A 19,901-nucleotide genomic window follows, 5' to 3' on the forward strand; every position below is an offset into this window, starting at 1 on the left:
GCCCTTGTTGCTCCAGCATCAAAACTACCAGCTGACCACTCGCATGTGTTTATCTAAAGCAGAGCTGAAATTGCGAGAGAAGTCTCTGGGGGGAAAAGTGTCAGGAAAAGGCTTAAAACTGTCATCTAATAACATCCTGGTGAACTGATTAGTCTGAAACTTAAATGGAAGATATTTTTTTTCTTTAAGGGTAAAACTTGTTCACAACTGATGGCTTAGTAACTGAAGTGGTTTTGCAGGCTGATGGTGACAGTTCATTAACGAGAATCCCTACGCTACATCTTGTATTGCGCATAACCACAAGCTATATTTGACTAGTGAGACATGCAGAAGCGAAGGGGAATAAGGCAGAACAAGCTCTTTTTGCTTTTTTTGGCAGGCTTTTTATTTTCTTGTTGTCACAGTCTGTTCTTCTGTGCTTATGAAAGTAAGTCAAAGCTTCTGGCTTGACTTAATGCTTAATTCCTTACTTGCTCCTAACACCTGACTCCAGCTCATTTTATAACTGCTGTATAAGCCTTAGTTCATCATAAAAGATGGTTGTTGCGGTCTGGCTGATTTTTTTTTCCCTCTTCTCTGTGTGATGTACTTCTCATTACAAGGAGCTTTCTGAATAAAAGATGAGTTTAGTCACACTGAGGAGAGTTGCTAGACATCATGCTTAGCCATCTTGGATCAAAGGCATTACGTGAACAAGCTGGAAAACTAATAAGCACTTTCTCAAATGAGAGCCTTTGTGGTTAACACCAATTCTATGGTTTTTGATAGCTGAAAGTTGGATAAGGTTTCTCTTAATGGAGGAAAAAGAATTGGTCTCCCCATTAAAAAGTGTTTGGCTGGGAGGTTAGCTAAAAATAGCACTTCTGTAACAGCCTTTATTCCTTCACCATGCAGTATCTATTATGAATGTTGTGCAGCTGATGGTTTAATGCAGTGAGACTCCTGACTGGCTAGTCTGCGAATCCACTTTTCCTCTATTTAGTTTAGAGAGAGGCCAGTGACAATTTTCTTGTCTCCCTTCCTGCCTTTTTTTTCCTCTTAAGAGCCTCTCTGTTATACTGGGACTGCCTGACGTTCCTGCAGATAGTATCAAGTGTCCTCAAGCCCTTGCTTGTCACAGAAATGAAAGCAGCTTTGTTCTGCTTTGTACGTGGTGAGCAGAATTGCTTGAAATTTCTTCCTAGCATAAAACCGTTGATGCCTCTGATGGCTTGTCATGATGTTCAACTGAGTAAATGAAATCTGTTGTTAAAATCTGGATGGAGTTTGCCATCTGCCACCAACTGTTTAAAAGCTGAGCACACCTCCATGTTTGCTTCCCTCTGAATTTGCATTAGAAACCCACAACAACATTTATAGTTCACAACCAAATTTCACTCATTCACTTAAACATTTCTCAGTTGGCAAAGCAAAGGCCGATCTATGGCTTTGCTCAGTGTCTGGGGAAGTACTCAACAGTACTGTCAAATTTAGAAAAGAGGTGTTAAGAAGTAGCAGTGGAGCAGGGAGGGAGTCAGATCCATTACAGGAAGGGTCCCTAAGCCACCAGCTGTGTACCTGGCATCCCTGAGCTCCTGGAGATACCGCAATCGCTGGTGATCTCACTCTGTATAGGATTTATTTTTAACTTCATGTAGTGTAAAGGCATGTTAAAATGTAAATTGCCAAAGTGTTCGGTCTAAAATAATGACAATGCGTGTCCTATATGGGAGTGAGGAGTGCTATGGAGAGGAATGAATTCTAAATATGGTTCAATTCTGCAGCTCATAGGTAATCAGACATACCTTTCAGCTGAACAAGCACATGGAGATGACACTTATTCCATCAGCTCATGTTGACTCTCCAAATGCTAGTTAGAAACTTTCCAGTCTGTTCTTTAGCACTTGAACATCTAAGACAATGACTTTTATACAAAACCTGGGAACTGAGCATGGATTCCCCTTCTCCTTTGCAGGTGCTGAAAGCATCGTTGCAATTATGATTGGCAACCTGAAAGGCATGGAGATCTTACACCGGATTGAGAGTGGCATGAAAGTGACTATGGTTATTGAAGTGGGGAAAAAGCATGGTCCTTGGATGAATCAATACTCCATCTTCTTCATCTCGGTGTCGTTTTTCATTGTCACAGCAGCAACTATGGGCTACTTTATTTTTTATTCTGCTCGGAGACTCAGGATCGCAAGAGCCCAGTCCAGGAATCAGGTGAGTTTGTGTGTGCCATTGCTTTTTTTTTTTAATACCCTTGAGCCTCCATGTTGTGGATCTTGAGGGCAAAATACTTGTTGAGCACCAGAATTACTGAATTTGTTCGTTCCACAGGAAGGAGAGTGTGATCTTTAAAATGCTAAGAGATGTATCTTTAAGCAGCTTAAAACTTTCCAAAGAAACAGCAAAAAGTAAACAGTCTGGAGAAAGCAACTGATCATGTTTAGCTAACTTTGTCTCCTATAAATTTTACTCCCTGAACTGCAGTGCAGCCGTAACGCGGATGTATTGGAGGCGGTGAGAGCACTAAACTGCTTTTAGCTGACCCTCACACTTCCCATGTAGCACTGCCTATGTGCTAGCTGTAATGTGAGACACGACTGCAAATGTGATTGCAAAACGGTGCAAGACCTTGGCCGCCTTTCTGTAGACCACAAGTTGGGAAGCTGCTGCTCGTTGAAAGCTGCTTTCTGACTGAAAGCTTTCTGAGAATTGCAGTGACAGCCTCAATTAGGAATTGAAAAAAAGCACTGTTAAATTGTGTTCTTTTTAAACTGCAGGCAGGGAGTTGCTAATGAGTTAAGTTTCCAAGTAACTCTCTTCTGTGCAATAATCTGATCAGCTGATAGGACTAATGCTTACAGCTTTGTCTTCAGTCTGATCAGACCCGCCTTATACCTGCTACTTCAGGGCTTAACCAAATGCCTTAAAAGTGAGAATAAAGTCCTGGCATGACATCTGTCAAAGGTGATGGGCAGCAGCAGGAACAGGATCTGAGTGGCTCAGATGCGAGTACTTACTTCAGCCTTGCTCTTAGAGCTGTGTTGCAAAGGAGACCATTGGTATTCGCAGTGCTTCTTGCGGGAGCTACCTGAACTCTGAAAGAAGAGTTGTTACAGAGTTCTCTCCTACAGACAGCAATAGCACGAGCATCTCACTCTAGCTGGGCTCAGAGTACGTGAATTATCTCTGGATCACTGGTTAAATAGTTGAAGAAGTGACAGACTTCTCTGCCATCGCAGATGACCTGCCCTACTGAGCTGCTCTGCTGTCCTGGAGATTTTCAGGCCCCTTGAGCAAGATTCTTCTGAAATAAGCTGATGAAGCTAGAAGTCGGACACAGGTGTTCAAATCCAGGCCAGTTTCAGGCTTCTGTAACATTTTAGGACTGGCTTCTTTAAAACGTTAACACGCAGAAGCATCATTGTTCTTGGCAGGCAGAGAGACTAGCTAGGGTTATTGACAGCAATATTCCTGAAGTTGAATGCTGGGTTCAAATATTGGCCAGAGTTGAATGCCACGTTCTCTCTAGTAATCACAGAACCTAACTCAGTCTGGTTTGTTCTGAAATCCTGTTGTCTAAGTGTAACCTTGTGGATGATGGTCAGCTGGCTATATGCTTACCGAGACTAGAGATCTAACAGCGAGCCGGACTGTATTTGTGCCTCTTCTAAGCTGTGTCTGCCTCAACTCCCAGACTAGACCTCCTTTAAGTGCTTTGTTTTAGCCTGTTTGCATGTTCTGGGGTTATGCCACACCTGGAAGTGGCATGAGGATACAATAAGGGAATAGTTGGAAGAGTGGTATTGGAAGCTGTCATCTGCCTGGGAGATGTAGCATTGCCACTGCTGGATGTCATACGGAGTTGCCTCTGTAGTACCTTTCATGAGGGATGGCCTAGAGCTCTGGAACTTGATGCTGTCCTCTTGCTGACATCTGTGGACAGAGATGCACACTGTCTCCTGCTGATGAATTCCCTCTTTCATTCCCTGCCATCTACCCTAGTATGAGAACTCCGTTTAATGCTAAACAAACCTGGGCAGGAAAAAACTGTGTGCCCTAGAAGCTGGTCTGCAAAAGACACTGTTTATCAAATCACATGAAAATTTTTCCTCCTTTGAAGGTATTTAACAGAGCAGTTGTGGAAGTCCAGCTCTATTCTGAGCTATCAGGCTTTCAACAAGCAACAAATGTTGTTAATGCCTCCATGGTAGATGGTACTGGGAAAATCCAGTCTGCTTGGCTAGCACCTTCACCTATCTTGGGCTCTGTGTGCACAAGGAGTTTACTGTAGATTGAAAAATAGCATTGATAAATGACATGCCAGTTCCACATGATTTCAGCTGAACTGAAATCAAGAAGCCTTAAAAAGTACTTTATAGAGTATAAGAATAGAAGAAAGCTTTTCTGCTCTCAGGGGGTAAAAATGTACTATTTTGTAAAAGTGAAACTCAAGACGATCCAGAGTTGCTTTCAATTGTTTTTATACTATGGCATCTAAAAACTGACCTCACAATGATTAGATAAGCAAAGAATAACAAGAAAGTTCTTGTTAGTGAAGGCTAACTACTAAAAGGTGATGCTATAGTGTTCCCTGTTAGCCAGCTGATTGGATTTTCAGTGTATATCCAAAGTTTGAGACTTTTAACTGCTTTGGCTCCATGAAATACTAAATATTAGTCAAACAACTGATCAGCTTGCATGCTGCATGGGCAGCTTTCCTGTCATCATTCAGCCCTTTGGAAACTCGGATTGCCTGGACTTCAGTCTGTTACTTGGTGGAGTAATGGAGGGTGTTTTGTCTCTTTTATTGCACAGGTGTTGAAGGGTTATACATTGTTTTGGGAGGTGTCTTTAGGAAACAGTCAAGTGTGTTGATAGTTAAGTATTACAAGTTTTCCCTTTTTCAGAAGTGAACTGCTGTTCTGAATGCATCTCTTAACCCAGCGTTACTGCTCTTCAAAGTATCTGTCTGCTTTTTTGACCTTCCCTGGGGGATTATATTGCTATTGTGTGAGGAGTCTTTTAAAGTGCCAATCTACCACTTGAACCAAAACGAACACTTTTGAATTGCTCTACAGAGTGCTATGATGAGCTAATTGTGATATGTGATAATGATGCTCTGTAGCTTGCCTCTTGTGTGTTCAGGTTCCTCAATATTTGTCTTGTTCTTGTGGACTGAGCCATTGTCGCAGGAGAGCTCTTGCCCTGGACTGAAAAGGGCAATGAAGCTTGAGTCCGACTTGCTTGCTAAGGGGTAGAACAGAAAGAGGGGAGACCATTTGCTAGATGTTTTGTCTCTTCTGCAAAGGCTTCTTGAAAACAAGAGCCTGGCTAGATATGTGTTTCATTCATGCACGGGACTAGTAGGAACCCCAGCTTGAATTGGATGGCTTCCTAGTATTACCATATTGGCAATATGTTTTTACTTTTCTTTTAGCTTGGGAAAAATTGTCAGACTTCAGTGCTTTCTGAAGCAATCTCTTGTTTTATAGACAGGGCGTTGAGTGCCTTTAAACTTTGCCATTTGCCAATACAGCTTCTGTACTTCTTGGTATGACTACTTGCTGCTTCTGGTGAAGGCACTTTTTCTGGATGGCTTGATCCCATATAACTCAGGTTTTAAACATGTTCTCCTCTGCAGACTTTTCTTGAAGGCAGCAGCTGTCTCTCACTCAGCTTGAGCAGGAATTGCATACAAGTCAGTAATGTAAAACTGTGCAGAGTGTTTCTTTAAAAAGTTGGGTGACTATTGAGAAGAACCAGTCATGTTGTCTTGTGGTCCAAGCGAAAATGTAAATTTAGTAGCACATCTGTCCTAATTGTGAGTAAAAATAAAGTAGCTTTTTCCTGATGAGCTAGCCAGCTAAACTGTTTACAACCTGCTAGTTCTTATCTGAATGCATATTTTCTTTTGGGTTTGAAATTCAAGTCCCCACCTCTGTGATCTCTCACTGCATCGTGAGGTCTGTGAGCAAGAAGGTGGAAAAACAAGGCAAGTGCGGCAGGTGGCTTGCTACCTTTCTAGTCAGCAGAGCAACTGGCAAATTCAGTTCCTCAATATATTAACCTTTCGTAACATCACTGGCCATTTTGCATTATTATCTGTGGCCTGGTTTCTAATTTAAGCTCAACTCTTCACTTCCAATGATTTCATAAAGATTAGATGTTGCAGCTGAGAAATGACCTAATTAATGGCTTTGGAGGAGGTGAGTTGCTCAACTTCCCACAACTCAAAACTGGCTTCATGGCAGTAGCTACCTGTGGGGAAGAACTTCCTTAGCTTACAGGAAGGAGAAAAGCAGGAATTCCTGCCCTCCTTTAGGGTTTGCCGGTCTGCATTGCCATGACTGTGCTCGTGGGGTGCCGGGAAGGCACCCTTATGCAGAAAGGGTTGGAGATAAAATCAGCAGCATTGGATTAGGGAAGACTGAGGACTAAGCAATAGCAAACCTAGTTTTCCCAGTTGGGTACCTCTCTACTTCAACATGCCAGAGCTTGGATAGGAGCTGGGACCTGACCTGTTTTGTGTATCTTGTTGCTTTTTTCTTTTTCTTTTTTTTTTTTTTTTTCCTGCCTCAACTTAGCTATTTTTTCTAGAGTTGCTTGGTTGGGGCTTTTAGACTTTTAATGTCATTAACATTTAATGTTTGCTTGAAAAACTTGGCTTCACAAAATGCTTTGACATTCCAAGCTCGAGTATCCTGGATCTCCTGGTAGGCTATTCAATAAAAAGCTTCCTCTTGCAATGTTCCTCCATCCCCCTGGAGGGGTGTTTTGCTGTACTTACCAAAATCAATGTTAAAGGTGACTTTGCCATTGGTGCATTTCTTGAAGAGCAATTAAACTTGTGCCCGGGCAAAACTTAAAATATTGTTTCAGTAAATTATTAACAATACAGCTAGTTGGGTCCTGTCTAATAAGCTTGGCCTGGCATTAGATGTGTAGATTAGATACTGCATGAGGGAGTACATTCCTAAAGTTTGGTTTTCAATTAATAACAAGTAGTGATGACAGATAGTTCTGGCTGCATGTGAGAAGTACTAATATTGCTACATTCCTGCTCTGTTGATGTTGCCACATTTGCTGCCCCCACTTTTGGGGGCCTCAGGATTTACTGAGATGAGTAGGTGGCTGCTTCTCTGTGGCTTCAGTCTGAAACATTGACAAGGGGAACATCATTCTGAGGTTAACCTTAAGTGACATACAGAAACATATATTGTTGTCTTCAGCAGAAGAACTTTACAAGCTTCAAAGAAACCTTGACTAGTTCTTGTTCCTAAAAAATATCCCTGAAAACTTGTTTGCATCCTTCACCTTTGGATTGTATGTATCTCTTCCTTGATAGTTGTTAATAGCTGTCAACTATTAAACTCCTAAAAGTGTGCACATGGATGCTATACCGTAGGACCCTAAACCAACAAAAATATACAAATAGGTCATTTTGCACCAAAACTGTTTGATAGGGTCCCAGCGGACCATATAAATCAACTTGTTCGCCAGTAACTGCTTGAGCACAGGGAATCTTGTGCAGATGTGAATTACCAATTCTCGCCAAGTTTGTTAGGTGTGTCAGCAGCAGCCCTCCACCCGCTTGTTCCTTCTGTACTTGTGCCACCAGCACTGCACCTTTATCCCAGAAAAGATTCTTGTAACTGAACTAAAAGGCATAAGGGGAAGTAATGTTGGAAAGCTGACAGTGCACTGAGCAGCTGAGTTAGGAGGAGGGTTTTTGGTTAGCTGCAAAACTTGAGTGGAGTGTGTCACTAAGATAAGTGCTGTGTTGGGGTGGCACTGCCTGATATGCCTCTGTGTCCTGAGGCAATAAGTACACTGGGGAGGGAGAGGACACTCATATTCTTTGTGTTGGTGGAACAGCATCAACCTATGACCTTTAAACAGAGATGTTGGCTCCTGTGCTAATTAAATGCTTTGCAGTGACAGCTGGACAGCAACAGTTGCCAGGCAAGCTGGGCTTCTGCTGTCTGCTCATCTCTGCCCTGCTATCCTGACAGCAGCAAGCAAATTATTGCATGAAGGGGAATGCTTCCTCCTCTGCTTTCATTAAAGCTGCCCTGTAACCCACCAGGGGCTAGTCATTTGATTTGTTTCACACCTTCTGTCACAGGAAGGGGGAGAACTAGCTCTGAGCCTTTTTTTTTTTTTTTTTTTTCTTCCTTTGTGCATGTTACTTTGAACCAATATTGAGATAAAACTGCATTCTTCCACTTGACAGGAGTGGTTGGTTCTAGGAGGCTCCTGAGCTGTTTGCGTGCCCTGTAAAGCAGTCATGGCAGAGGGGCTAGTTCAGGGTAGCTTGGTGGTAGCTGAGCTGACTGGCAAAGAATCTCATCTTTCATCAGGTTGTGAGTTTGTGCCAGGGAGTTGTCAAAAAGTGAGCAGTTAAAATTATTGATTGTTGGACTCAATGTTTGGTCTTCTGTACCAAGTCAATTTGAAGGCTTCTCCTTGTTTTGGCTAGGTTTAATTTGATCAAGGTATCTTCTCAAAGAAGAAACCCTTGAAATTCCTGTGCTTTGTGAGAAGGTTGGGTAAAAACAAAGCATATGCAAATGCCTTGGTGTGTCATCCAGAGTCAATAACCACATCAGTATGTCCTGAAACTCCATTTCATGTTGTCTCTAAATAGCATGGTCATGCTTACTTGGCTTGTTTTGATAATATCTGGGTTATAAAACTGGTGCCTGCTTGCAGTAGGCACCTTGGTAAGTACTAGTAAACATGACTTAAGAGAAAAATGACTGTGTTTAACCAGGACTGCTTTCTATTACAGCGACAACTAAAGGCCAGGGCTAAGAAGGCCATTGAACAGTTACAGCTGCGCACCCTGAAGCAAGGGGACAAGGTATGACTGATCCCGTAATCACACCCTTTGCACAGAACCCAGAGAGGGGTCCTTGGTACTGGAGCAGGGTGCAGAAGTCTCTCTGAGCCTGTAACTGTCTCTTGCAGAGATGGTTCATTTTTCAGGCTAGGTCCTTTTCTGGGGTGCAAGACTTTTCAATTTGGACATTCTTATAAATCAGATTATTGTTTTAGCTGCTTGCTTGTAGTCTTGCTAAGGTGAGAGGTCCTAATTTGTCAGCATGGATGCTTAAAGGTAAACTAGTGTATCTAATCAGCTTCCCTGGCTATTCTTTTTGTAACTAAAACTGGAGGTAGCAGTTTCTAAACCTCTATGGTAGTGCCTCAAATAATCCAACAATGGCTTGCAGCTGGACTTCTAAACCACAGGATTAAATTTTCAATGCTTCTGTTGAAGTGTCAGCTTGACTATGAGTAATCCACACAATGTGTTTATGTAAGATTATATATGGGAGTTATTTTAGATTACTTTAGCTAGACCCCTTTGTCTGCAGCAAATCTGACTGTAGTTCAAAGGAAGCTTTCAAAGTCTCTTAACACTAAATTCATTTCACTGCTTTAGGAAACTGGTCCTGATGGAGATAGCTGTGTTGTGTGCATTGAGCTGTACAAGCCGAATGAAGTAGTGCGTATTCTGACTTGCAAGTAAGTTGTCTTCCAAACTGCCCCTTAATCCAAAATCTGGAAGCATGCCTCTTACTGGTTGTTCCTTCTGCTCTGTTAACAAAGCTGATCAAACTTTAATCAAGCTGTTGCACAGCAAGAATTCTTGAATCTCTGTCAAACAGTGTTTTGAACAACAGGAACTGTATAAATACACACTTATAGTGTGCCCCGATGGCCTGTGTTCATAACTTCCTCTGTGAGTGGCTTGACAAATATAACTTGGCTGACCACAGTGCCTCTCCAGGGGATGCCAGGGCTTTTTAAAGATTTCTTCCTTTGCTGGTGTATAAGAATGCTACCTCTAAATTGCAGATAACTGGCAAAACTGTGCCCATTTCTTGTCACTAGTTTACTGGTTACTAAGAGGGTCATGCTCCTACTAAACTTGTTAAACCATGCTAACTTTGGTAGTTAGAAGAAAGCATTTCTATTCTTGTATGCATCATCTGAAATAGAGACCAAAATAGAGCTATAGCAGTTTGTTTTTCTAGAATTCTCTACTGTTGTATCTCATGGCTGTGCTTCTGTGGAAGCCCAGTATTGTAGCACTGACTTTAATTTGATTGCTCTTAAGATGAGCAATGAAGCCTTTTCAGGGCTTAAGGAAACTTGTTTTGTGGTACTTGCCCCTGTGCCTGCTGAATGAAACTGCTCTGGCAAAGCTTGTAAAATCAGAGGGCTGCAATGTGAACTGCCCAAATTTTGTGTGGGAAGAGGTTTTGTAACCCTTGGAGAGGAGGGAGTGTTACAAAAAAGCACTTGGAAAAATTTTGAGGTAGGAAAAATCAAGTTCTGAACAATGGAAAAATCTGTAGCTCCTCTTGTGTGCTTAGCAGTGTTATTTCTCAAACACTATCAAATCTGAGCACCTTTGATTACCTTTGCACCGGGTTACAGTTTTGCAAAAGCTTTCTCTGCTCCCAAGCAGTAGGACTTCTAAGCTGTTTAGGTATCACAAAATTGGCCTGTTAAGGTGTTACCAACAAACTTCCTTGATCTGATGCTTAATACTTTAGAAAAAACCAAAACTGAATAAGCTTTCAGGCACATGCATTAATGATTATCCAGTTGTCTTGTCAGGTTTATGCTTGTGGGTAGTCCTGTTTAGTGATGAAGTAAGTCCCATGAGTACAGAGGCATTTAGACAGGCTCTAGATACTTTTGGCTGATAGGAGATCTGAATTCTCATTATTTCCTTATAAACCCTGCTAATCTTGATAGGAACTTGCAAACAAAGCATGACTTATTGGGTTAAGAGGGGAGTAACTTCTTTTGAATATATTCTTTATACACAAAGTTGCTGCATTATGCTTTGCTCTGAGAATGCTTTTCCATACATTTTGTGATATTTCATTCCTCTTTGGCCCAAATGTAGCTCTAAGAGGCATTAGCTTAAGATGACTGCATTTACTTGAGAATCTTCGCCAGTGGTGATCTCTGCCAGTATCAACCATATTAAATTCTCTCTCACATGAGTTATAAACTGATATTTACTGCAAGGATGTACTTGATGTCGGTGGTTGACCTCAACAGTGAGACCCTACTTGTTGAAAGCATTTAACTATATCCATGAAAGAAACAAGCAATTGAATGCTCCTGTGAGTCACATCAGTGATATCTAAGTATCTGGGGTGTGTGTATTTGCAGAAGGCATTCTTGTCCAGATAGTCAAACTGAAGGCATTTATAGTAGCAGAGGTACACAAGACCAGTATTAAGTCCGAGTACTTAAAACAGTCATGCATCAAGGAAGTTTCAGGTTGTACTTTAGACATCACCTTGGTGCAGCCGGAAGGAGGTGCTGGTTATGTGGGCTGAACTGGAGAATCCTGGTATTATACTGGGGCATACAATACTGAGCACTGGATGTGGTGACCTCTGCACTTGTCTCATAATAGAGTTCTGATTAATACTGAGCAGTGCCTGTCTGCCATGCTATTTCTATTCAAGCTGAGGGAACAGGCAGATTACAGGATTTCAAGTCATCCTCCTAAATCTGTGGCCTAATTCAGACCCATTGTGGAATTGAGTGTCTTCATAGAAGCACACATTTGCATCTGTAATGGCTGAACTATATTTACTTTCTTGACTACACAGCCTGCCAAATACTCCCTTGGAATATACAGTGACTGCATAGACAAAGTAAATGTGTGGGAGTATAGTCTATCTTGAGGACAAAACTCAGTGAGATGATTTTTCTATACAGTTTTAACAGAAACAAGTGCTATTTAGTCATCTGCATCTGCATGACGGAAGTTAACCTTAAAGCTAAGGCTGAGATGTCAATATTTGTATTAGTTAAATTATCAGTTGGGAACGTATTGTACACAGACTTAAAAAAAAAAAAAAGCTTAAGACTGATGTAGCAAAGATGATAATGTTGAATTCTAGCAAGTTGTATAGAAATACTAATAAGCATAAACCAGCTACAGGTTGAGAGATCAACTACCCGTAAATTTCAACTGAAACTTGTGGCAAAATAAGGTAATCCATTCTAGACTGAATAAATTCTCGGTGTTTCTAAATGGGCCTTCATAGCTGCCACAAACAGTTTTCCTGGTATGAAACCTAACTTGTTGGTTACCTTCTTCCACCAGCCATCTCTTCCACAAGAACTGTATTGACCCCTGGCTTCTGGAACACAGGACATGCCCGATGTGCAAATGTGACATACTCAAAGTTTTGGGTGTTGAGGTAAGCCAGTAGTTTTTCTTAGTGGCAGATGCCATTATCAGTATTATGCTAGTGTAGTAACCACATATTGAGCTATTTCATGCTGCTTCTAGAGTGCAAGTGATAAGCACAGGCGTTGCCATGTCAGTGGTGAGATGCTACAGGACTAACTGCCGTGTCCAATTTAGCAAAGCCTGCAGCTGACCTGGTCTGAGTTGGTATCATCTAAAGCCTTGGGTAGAATGTCAACCAAAACTGGTTGTAATGCATGACTGAAGAATTGCTCTCAGCTCTTGTGCTTGCAGGTAAGGGTGTTTCTCAAAGCTTCAGGCTGACTTTGACAACTAATACTGTCCCTGAAACCAGCCTCTATTCAGTTACTAAGTACCCGGAGTCCTTGAATAGTCAATGTGTGGCATGTATGGCTTTCCTGGAGCCACATGACTTCCTAGGATACATAAGGAATTTCTGATGTGTTCTGCAACTGCTCTTTGTGGCAAGTGCCAGGGGAAGATGCTGTTGCCAATGCCTGACACTGCCTGGAGCAGCTAAAATGTATGCCAGAGTTTGCCTGGGGGAGGGAGATCTGCACTGAGTGGAAGGAAGAATCTATTTTCCTGGTACTGGGCAGTAAAAGGGAAGAGCTGGCTGAAGAATGCAGAAGCTGCATCTGAACTTCCCACTCAATTAGCCAGTAACTGGTTTTCACTTATGATGCTGGAGGTTAACAGCAGAGCTTTTCCCAGTTTTAAATATATTTTTTTCAGGTAAAAGTTCACTAGACTCCAGACCTTGCAGGTAGTGGTCTCCTGGAAAGATGCAGCCTCCTACAAACTTGTAACTTAACCATTTTCTCTTTTTTCATGAAGGCGGATGTAGAAGAAGGGGGCGAGTCTGTGCAAGCCACAGTATCCAGTGGGACATCAAATGCCTCTACAGTTAATGAAGAGGATAATCATAGTGAAACAGCATCATCTGGATATGCTTCTGTACAAGGAGCAGACGAATCTATTCTGGAGGAACACGCACCATCAGAAAGTGCGTCTACTGTTTCACCTGTCTTGCTAGATTGCATTGCACTTTGTTGCTTATGCTGTGAATTTGGGGGGTTTGCCTTAACATCTCACAGTGCTTGAATACCTTGTTTTTCAGGGTAATCTTCATCTTCTCTTTTGTTTTAGTACTTGGCTCTGAGACTTAGTCTTTGTTTTCAAATGAAACACAACCTAAATGTGAATTAAAAACTGAAGTCTATGAAAAGAATAGTTGAAAATCGGAGGCTTACTACTTAAAGGCCAAAGAGATTTTTCTGAAGATGTCCCTCATTTTGTTGTCTCTCTGGAGATTTCATTTGGATGAGTGAGTGTTGCTTTGCCACCCGATCTGTCTGCTTTAAGTAGTTAATTACTTACAGAAAACTTTTGAGGAGTCAGTCGTGCTCTAGCTTAGATGATGCAAAATGGAGATGACAAATACATCAATTGAATTTCAGATTTTGCCAAGGCTGAGTCATCCTTGCACACTTTCAGAGAATTTTAATTGGAAAAGACTATCGGCTTTTCCAAATACCTTGTCTTTTTGAACAAAAGCAAACTAATTGAAAATGTCTTTTTAGTGCTCAACTTTGCCAACAAATGCTCATTGTTGCTGTTGATTTAAAAAATGGAAAGGTTCAAGGTAAACAAAAGTAACTATCCCTAGGACTGTGGAATGGCCTTGGGAAGAGGAGTAAGTGGGGGAGCTTTCACAGGCAAAAGGGATGCTCTGGCTGCGTCTGCTTAGATTTCTTGTGGGAAGCGTAGCTGATAGGAAAGCACGGGATTTGCTGCCTGCGTTCTGTGGGACAGGTTGCTCCAGCGAGTGACGTGTGTATGGGAGTACCCCATTTAGGCACCCCAGTAGGGCAGAGGGCACTTCTATCAGCTAAACATCAGAAATTGAAATTGCATCCCTATAAGCAGCTGAAGTGATGCTGAATTAGTTATATGGCTCAGGCCCTCGTGTATTCTCACTTTGAGTGGCAAGGGCACACTCTAACATCAGCCTAACAAGGTTAGTCTGTAGGGAGAAGGCCTTCCTCTCTGAATCAGCCTGTCCCCCACAGCTTATCCTGAACCTAGTCTCTAGAAATTGCTCCTGGTGCCTGTGTTCAGCAGCCCTAAAGTTATATGAGAATTGCCAGTCTCCTTACAGTTGGATTTCATAGCCTCACATGGCCTTCTGCCGCTTGAGCACACAACCTAGGCTTGCTCAGCAGTAGTGAGAAGTGAACTCCAGAGCTGAGCAGACACCTCTGGAAATGACAAGCAGTGTCAAGAACGGGCTCACAAACTAATGAGGGGCGGCAGAAGAGTGGTAGTTGGAGCATGGCCTTGGATTTCCCACTCTGCAGGAAAAGTGCTGGGAAAAGACCACTACAGTGGGCTTGTGGAAATAAAGCAAGCGTGGTTTGCTTTAAGGTAGTAAAGCTTGCCTATGACATTTCTTAACTTGTCTTTTCTTGGTTTTGTTCTGGACAGATGACGACATGCATCTCGTAAACAATGAATCCCAGCCCTCTGCTGTAAATGTCCTTCCACACATTGACAACCCAAGTTTTGAGGCAGACGAAACACAAGTTCGTGAAGTCAGGTCCTAAGAACATGCCCAGCAACATGGTGTAAGCCTTCTGCAAGAAGCTGCATACTGCCATCACATGTATACCAAACATTGCAAGACTGTAGCAGAAAAATATTGCCTTGGCAATGCTGAGATCAAATAGACTTGTTGTTCAAATCATAATTGTATGGTTTGCCATTCTTAAAACTGCATCTCCCATGTGGAATTTAGTTTTAGCACTCTTCAGATAAAGCTGTCTTAAATATAAAGAAACCATCAGATTTTAACACTAAACCAAAAGTTCCATCTTCAGCAAAGCTTCTCTTCAGTGTTTGAGTCCTTTAAGGAGAAGATCCTTTGTTGTAGCTGTCTCTACTGGGAATTGTTTTAACTTGGGCTTTTTTTGTGGTTTATTGTTTTAATTCAAGTGGATTTTCATTGTAAACAAATTGATTTTGATCTGGTCTAATACTTATTTACCAGGCACAGTTTGGTTTAAAGCAACACTGTATTTAATATTTCAGTGCACTAATTTGATAGGAGAAAGTATAAACTAATGCCTGTCAAACTGGATTTTGCCCACAGTGTCTTTGGTTCTCTAGTAAACTGAATGATTCGCTACCTCTCAACTCCAACCCACCAACCACACATTTCTAAAGGGAAAAAAAGAGAGCTGCAAGCTGACAGGCCAAATCTGACTTGCACAATACTGTAAAGGGAACAATTGCAGGAACTTTTCAAAGCTGTTAATATTAGACAGTCTGAAAGATCCTCTGTGATTTTTGGAGTAACGACCATCTCTAGCACCAGCAATATGCCAGAGTTCTGTCTTTGAGAGTCTGGGATGACTTCAGGAAGGCCGAACTGAAGATGAAAAGATAGATTCTTCCCAAAGGATCTGCTGTGTTTTGTTCAGAAAATGATCCAGCCTCTGAAAAATGCTGGACTGTTGCTGTGCATTGTCTTGCCTGTGTGCTAAAGCTGCAGGGAGAGCTGATGTCCTGTAAACATAATAGATGACTGGAAGAGTTGTCTGCCATCTGTGGGGAGCTGAACTGGGGTCAAAGAGAAACACTGGGTGCCTCAATAGTAAGTGTAAGGCCTTGCCCAGCAAAGGTAACTAAGGACATCTTACAGATGCACTTTATTTTTTTTATCTCTGTATCTATGGCTTGTTTCTAATGTTAGCAGAACTTTGTCTTAAAGCCCACAATAAAGTACTCTTGAATCTGGAGGGGAAAAGCAATGCATTTTCTTAGCTGTAATGCAATTAAAATTGTTGTAAATATTTTGTGATTTGTATTGAATTTGAAAATGTAAATAAAACTATATTTTGATGACCCTGACTGACATTAAATGTGGATTACCAGCTCTTACATGGAAACAGATGCTGAATTTGACCTGTCCCACAACCCCAGAACTCATTCAGTTTTGGGAGGCCAAAAAGCAGCAAACTAATTGGAATAAGGAGTGCTAATTCTGTGCAGGGTGCTAGTTACATGAATTGAAATTGTGTTGAGAGGCTTAAGCCTAGTAGCTGTATGCTATATAAAAGAAAAAACAAGCAGCTTAGGATGTGCTCAGTGAGCTGCTCAATATACCTCTGAACTGTTCTTCTAGGCATGTTTGGCACAAGGTAGTCTTACATGAACTCTTCAGATCAGGTTGCATCTCACTTTCCTCTGTCGGGTTGCTCAGCATCCCTCCTTTACTCAAAAGTTTATGCTTGCTTTATAAGACAAAGCATTTTAAAAATAATTGCATGTCCTTTGTTCTGTACTATACTATTAGATGTAGTAAAAACTTGTCACTCCCCTGGCCAGTTTGGTGCTTCTTTTTAGCTCGGTTCTAAGTTGAGTGTAGGAAGCATTGGTTGGGTTATGAGCTCAAATTGCAAAGCTGAGTATAATCAGACTTCACTATGAAGCTGTATTTTGCTGTGATCACATTTCTATTCTACATCTGAAGTGCAGAGCAGAGAAAGGAACAGCTGAGCAGTAAATAGACAATTTCATTTTAATTTCAAAAAGCTTTTTTAAATTTATTGTGGTGTGTAAGCTGTAATGTAGTAGAGTTTCATGATGATATGCTCTCATGAAATCATCTGCCACTCTTTTGTGTTTAATAGGAACAAGATTTGACCTTCAAAAAGAAAAAGGGGGGGGATTCAGATCAATTCGATACATTGAAATGCACTTTGGCTTTTTTTTTTTTAAACTATACATTTGGGCTGCTATCTTTACAGGATTCTAGCCTTTCTATTTGCTGTTTAAGAGCAATAAATATGCCGTTTTTCAGTACTCGTATTTCTAAGGGTAAGGTGGATGCACAGCATTTTCTCAAGGAATGCACTAGTGGAATACTGGGGGATGCAGCAGTTCATGTCAGTGAACTCATACTACTGTAGTATCAGATGATGTGTATGTGTTCTGTAAAGATGTGGACTTGCTTGGCACTCAAGGCACTTACACTAATTTTCAGATTTTTTTTTTTAAGATTCATGTATTGAATGTTAAATACTGCTAAAGGAATAAATGCAGCGTTTGTACCTGAACAGTATTTGAGCTACCGCTAGGCAAAAGAATTTAATGCTTCTCTGGTTTTGCAGCTTAACCTGAGAGTTTGCCATGTTCTTGTGCATGCAGATTTATCTGTAAATATTAGCTGTGCAAGGGTTTTTGTTTAAAAATGAAAGTGTGCAAATTTCATGCATGCAGTATATGATACTGAACTTGGGTCTGTTGCTGTCTGACTTTGAAAAAACCCACTGTCTTATTTCACTGAACTCTGCAGAGTTTTTCCCTTTGAGAACATTGCTACAGTTCTACCTGCTTTAAAGAAATTTCAAAGCTCCACTCTCACTTTGTATTTTCAAGTTTCCATGGTTAACAGCTGTCTCTAGCTGACCCAACTTAGAGTGCTGTGCAGCAGGTTTTTTTAATTTTTTTTTTTTTTTGTGATGCTATGGGCTTGAATGGCTCTGTGTTCTGTATACATATATACGGGCACTATAGCATGACAGACTCTTTCCTCTAAGCAAGAGGCAAACAGGAATGTGCCTGAGGATAGGGTTGTTCCTGAAATGCAATGCAAGCTTGCTGTTATTGTGCAATAGTTTGGGGTTTTGCTATATATATACTAATATTTGCATGTAAGGTGCTGGAAATTATGTGCCCACGGGTGGTAACGGTTGCTAAAATGTGTGCATCTTAGACTCTGTTAATATTCCCATTGAGTCACACAGATATGTCAATTATTCTGCCCCCAAAGAGAAAGCAGAACAGGCTCCAGCATCATCTCCAAGTGTTTACTCACTACTGTCATTTATCTCTCCCCTAGGAAAGCTCTGATCTAGATGCTTCACTCAAGTGCTTGCGTGTTCTTGAAGGGGGACTGGGAAAGATTTTTTTTTATCCCTGCAGGAGAGGAAGCATTGTCACCTGGTGCTGGATTACTGTGCTTTCTTGTAAACCAGGCTTTACAGCAGTGGGATTTTATTTTAAATCCCAAATGAAAATAATACAATTTTCTTATATTGAGGAAAATTTTCAGGTGTCCCTGTAGAAATGTAGTTATAGCTGAGATTTTTGCGTAAGGGAAAAGCGGGGCTGCAAACATATAAAAGCAGTTTGAGTCAAAAGGGCAGTTGGACTCTTCCCATAGAATGGAGAGACTTAGTCCATCTCAGTCTTTAGATGGAAAGATCTGCACTTGTCAAGTGACCTAACAGTTGGACAGAATACACACATCTACTTTGGCTGTGTGATTTAATGTAATTTCATTCCGTGTTTAACATACATCAGCTCAGAAGGTAGCCCTCCCTTTCCCCCCAGGTTTAGACTGATGTTTTTCCTGTGCAGATTTAAATGGAGTTCCACTCCTGCAGGGGTGTAATGGCTGGCATTTTGGAATAGGTGAAAGAAAATCTACTGACTTTGAGAATTTAATTTTGGCTCTAAAGGAAACTTGAAACCAAATTGCAGTGTTCACCCACTGTGAATTAACAACTATGTAATTCTCTGCGGTGGTTGTTCAACTGTTGGTTACACAGAGTGAAGCCAAAATTTATAGCTATTTATCTTTTATATAATCTTGGCTATGGTTACTTGAGGGAAGTAATTTACTATTTCTAGGAGGTCTTTAATACAGTGAAAGAAAAATTCTGCAGCACTAAATGGATCTCTGTTGCTGTAGAATGCATTGATTAGAATGTAGGATGATTGTGCACTGATTAAGAAAGAATTTAAGTGCCTATAAATAAATTCCTCCAAGCCGATAGAGGGGCACTCTTTGCATCTTAATAGTTTTTCGTTAAGAATCCAGTGCCTGAGGGAATTGGAAAAAAGACAGACACTCAAGACCTTGAACCAAGGGAGAGGAAAACAAAACAGACGTTTTCCAACCAGTAGCATTTTACTGTTAATTTTTTATCCTATTAACAAAGTTTGAATGTTACATAAGAAAGCAACATCTGTCCTAACATGTCCAGTGTCTGGGAGATGCCAAAAGCCAAGCTCTGGGTTGGAAATGCCAAGGGCATCTCTCCTTACAATTAGCATCGGAATTAGAAGACCTGTGTTAGATCCTTAATAGGTATTTCCTATACAAGGGCTTGGCTAATTGGGGAAAATTAAATGGTAAACACTCTCTCTGGGAATGCTCTTAGAAGAGCAGCATCCATGCAGGAATCACTATCGGTTCAGCTGGTAAATCTCCAGGAACCTGCTAATGTCTGATACTCTCTGTCACTTCAGGTGAGGGGATTGAAGAAACTGCCTCATGAAGAGCGATGTGCTAGTGTATCTAGGAGTTGTTTGCCTTGTCTCATTAATGTTTCATCTGTGTTAGTTACCACATGCTGGCTAATGCCTTTTAATTCATTTTTCCTTTCTAGTGAAGGTAAAGCACCAGAAATTTGTTGCTTCCTACTCAGTTATAAAAACAGGTAAAAAGAATAGTAGTAGTTAAATCTATATTCAGTCCCAAAGGTAAAACCTTTTAATACTAAAACTTCTCTTACTGTCGTGCAATGAGTGAGTGGAAGGAAAAAAAAAAAGTCTCATACCAGTGCAATTCACCCAGTTTTGAAGGCTT

At 41.1% G+C, this 19,901-nt stretch overlaps 1 protein-coding gene across 1 annotated transcript in view; it reads left to right on the forward strand.

Annotated features, from left to right (window-relative positions):
• Positions 1 to 16,147, forward strand: part of RNF128 (ring finger protein 128) — a 29,071-nt gene extending 12,924 nt beyond the window's left edge. Inside the window, 6 exon segments of the mRNA XM_052813530.1 lie at positions 1,955 to 2,202; positions 8,780 to 8,851; positions 9,434 to 9,516; positions 12,134 to 12,230; positions 13,079 to 13,247; positions 14,729 to 16,147. Coding sequence (XP_052669490.1) covers positions 1,955 to 2,202; positions 8,780 to 8,851; positions 9,434 to 9,516; positions 12,134 to 12,230; positions 13,079 to 13,247; positions 14,729 to 14,847 — 788 coding nt within the window. The 3' untranslated portion in view covers positions 14,848 to 16,147.
• The last annotated feature ends 3,754 nt before the right edge of the window (positions 16,148 to 19,901 follow it).

The sequence above is a fragment of the Harpia harpyja genome, chromosome 18, assembly GCF_026419915.1.
Source record: "Harpia harpyja isolate bHarHar1 chromosome 18, bHarHar1 primary haplotype, whole genome shotgun sequence".
In the NCBI taxonomy this organism is placed as follows: domain Eukaryota; kingdom Metazoa; phylum Chordata; class Aves; order Accipitriformes; family Accipitridae; genus Harpia; species Harpia harpyja.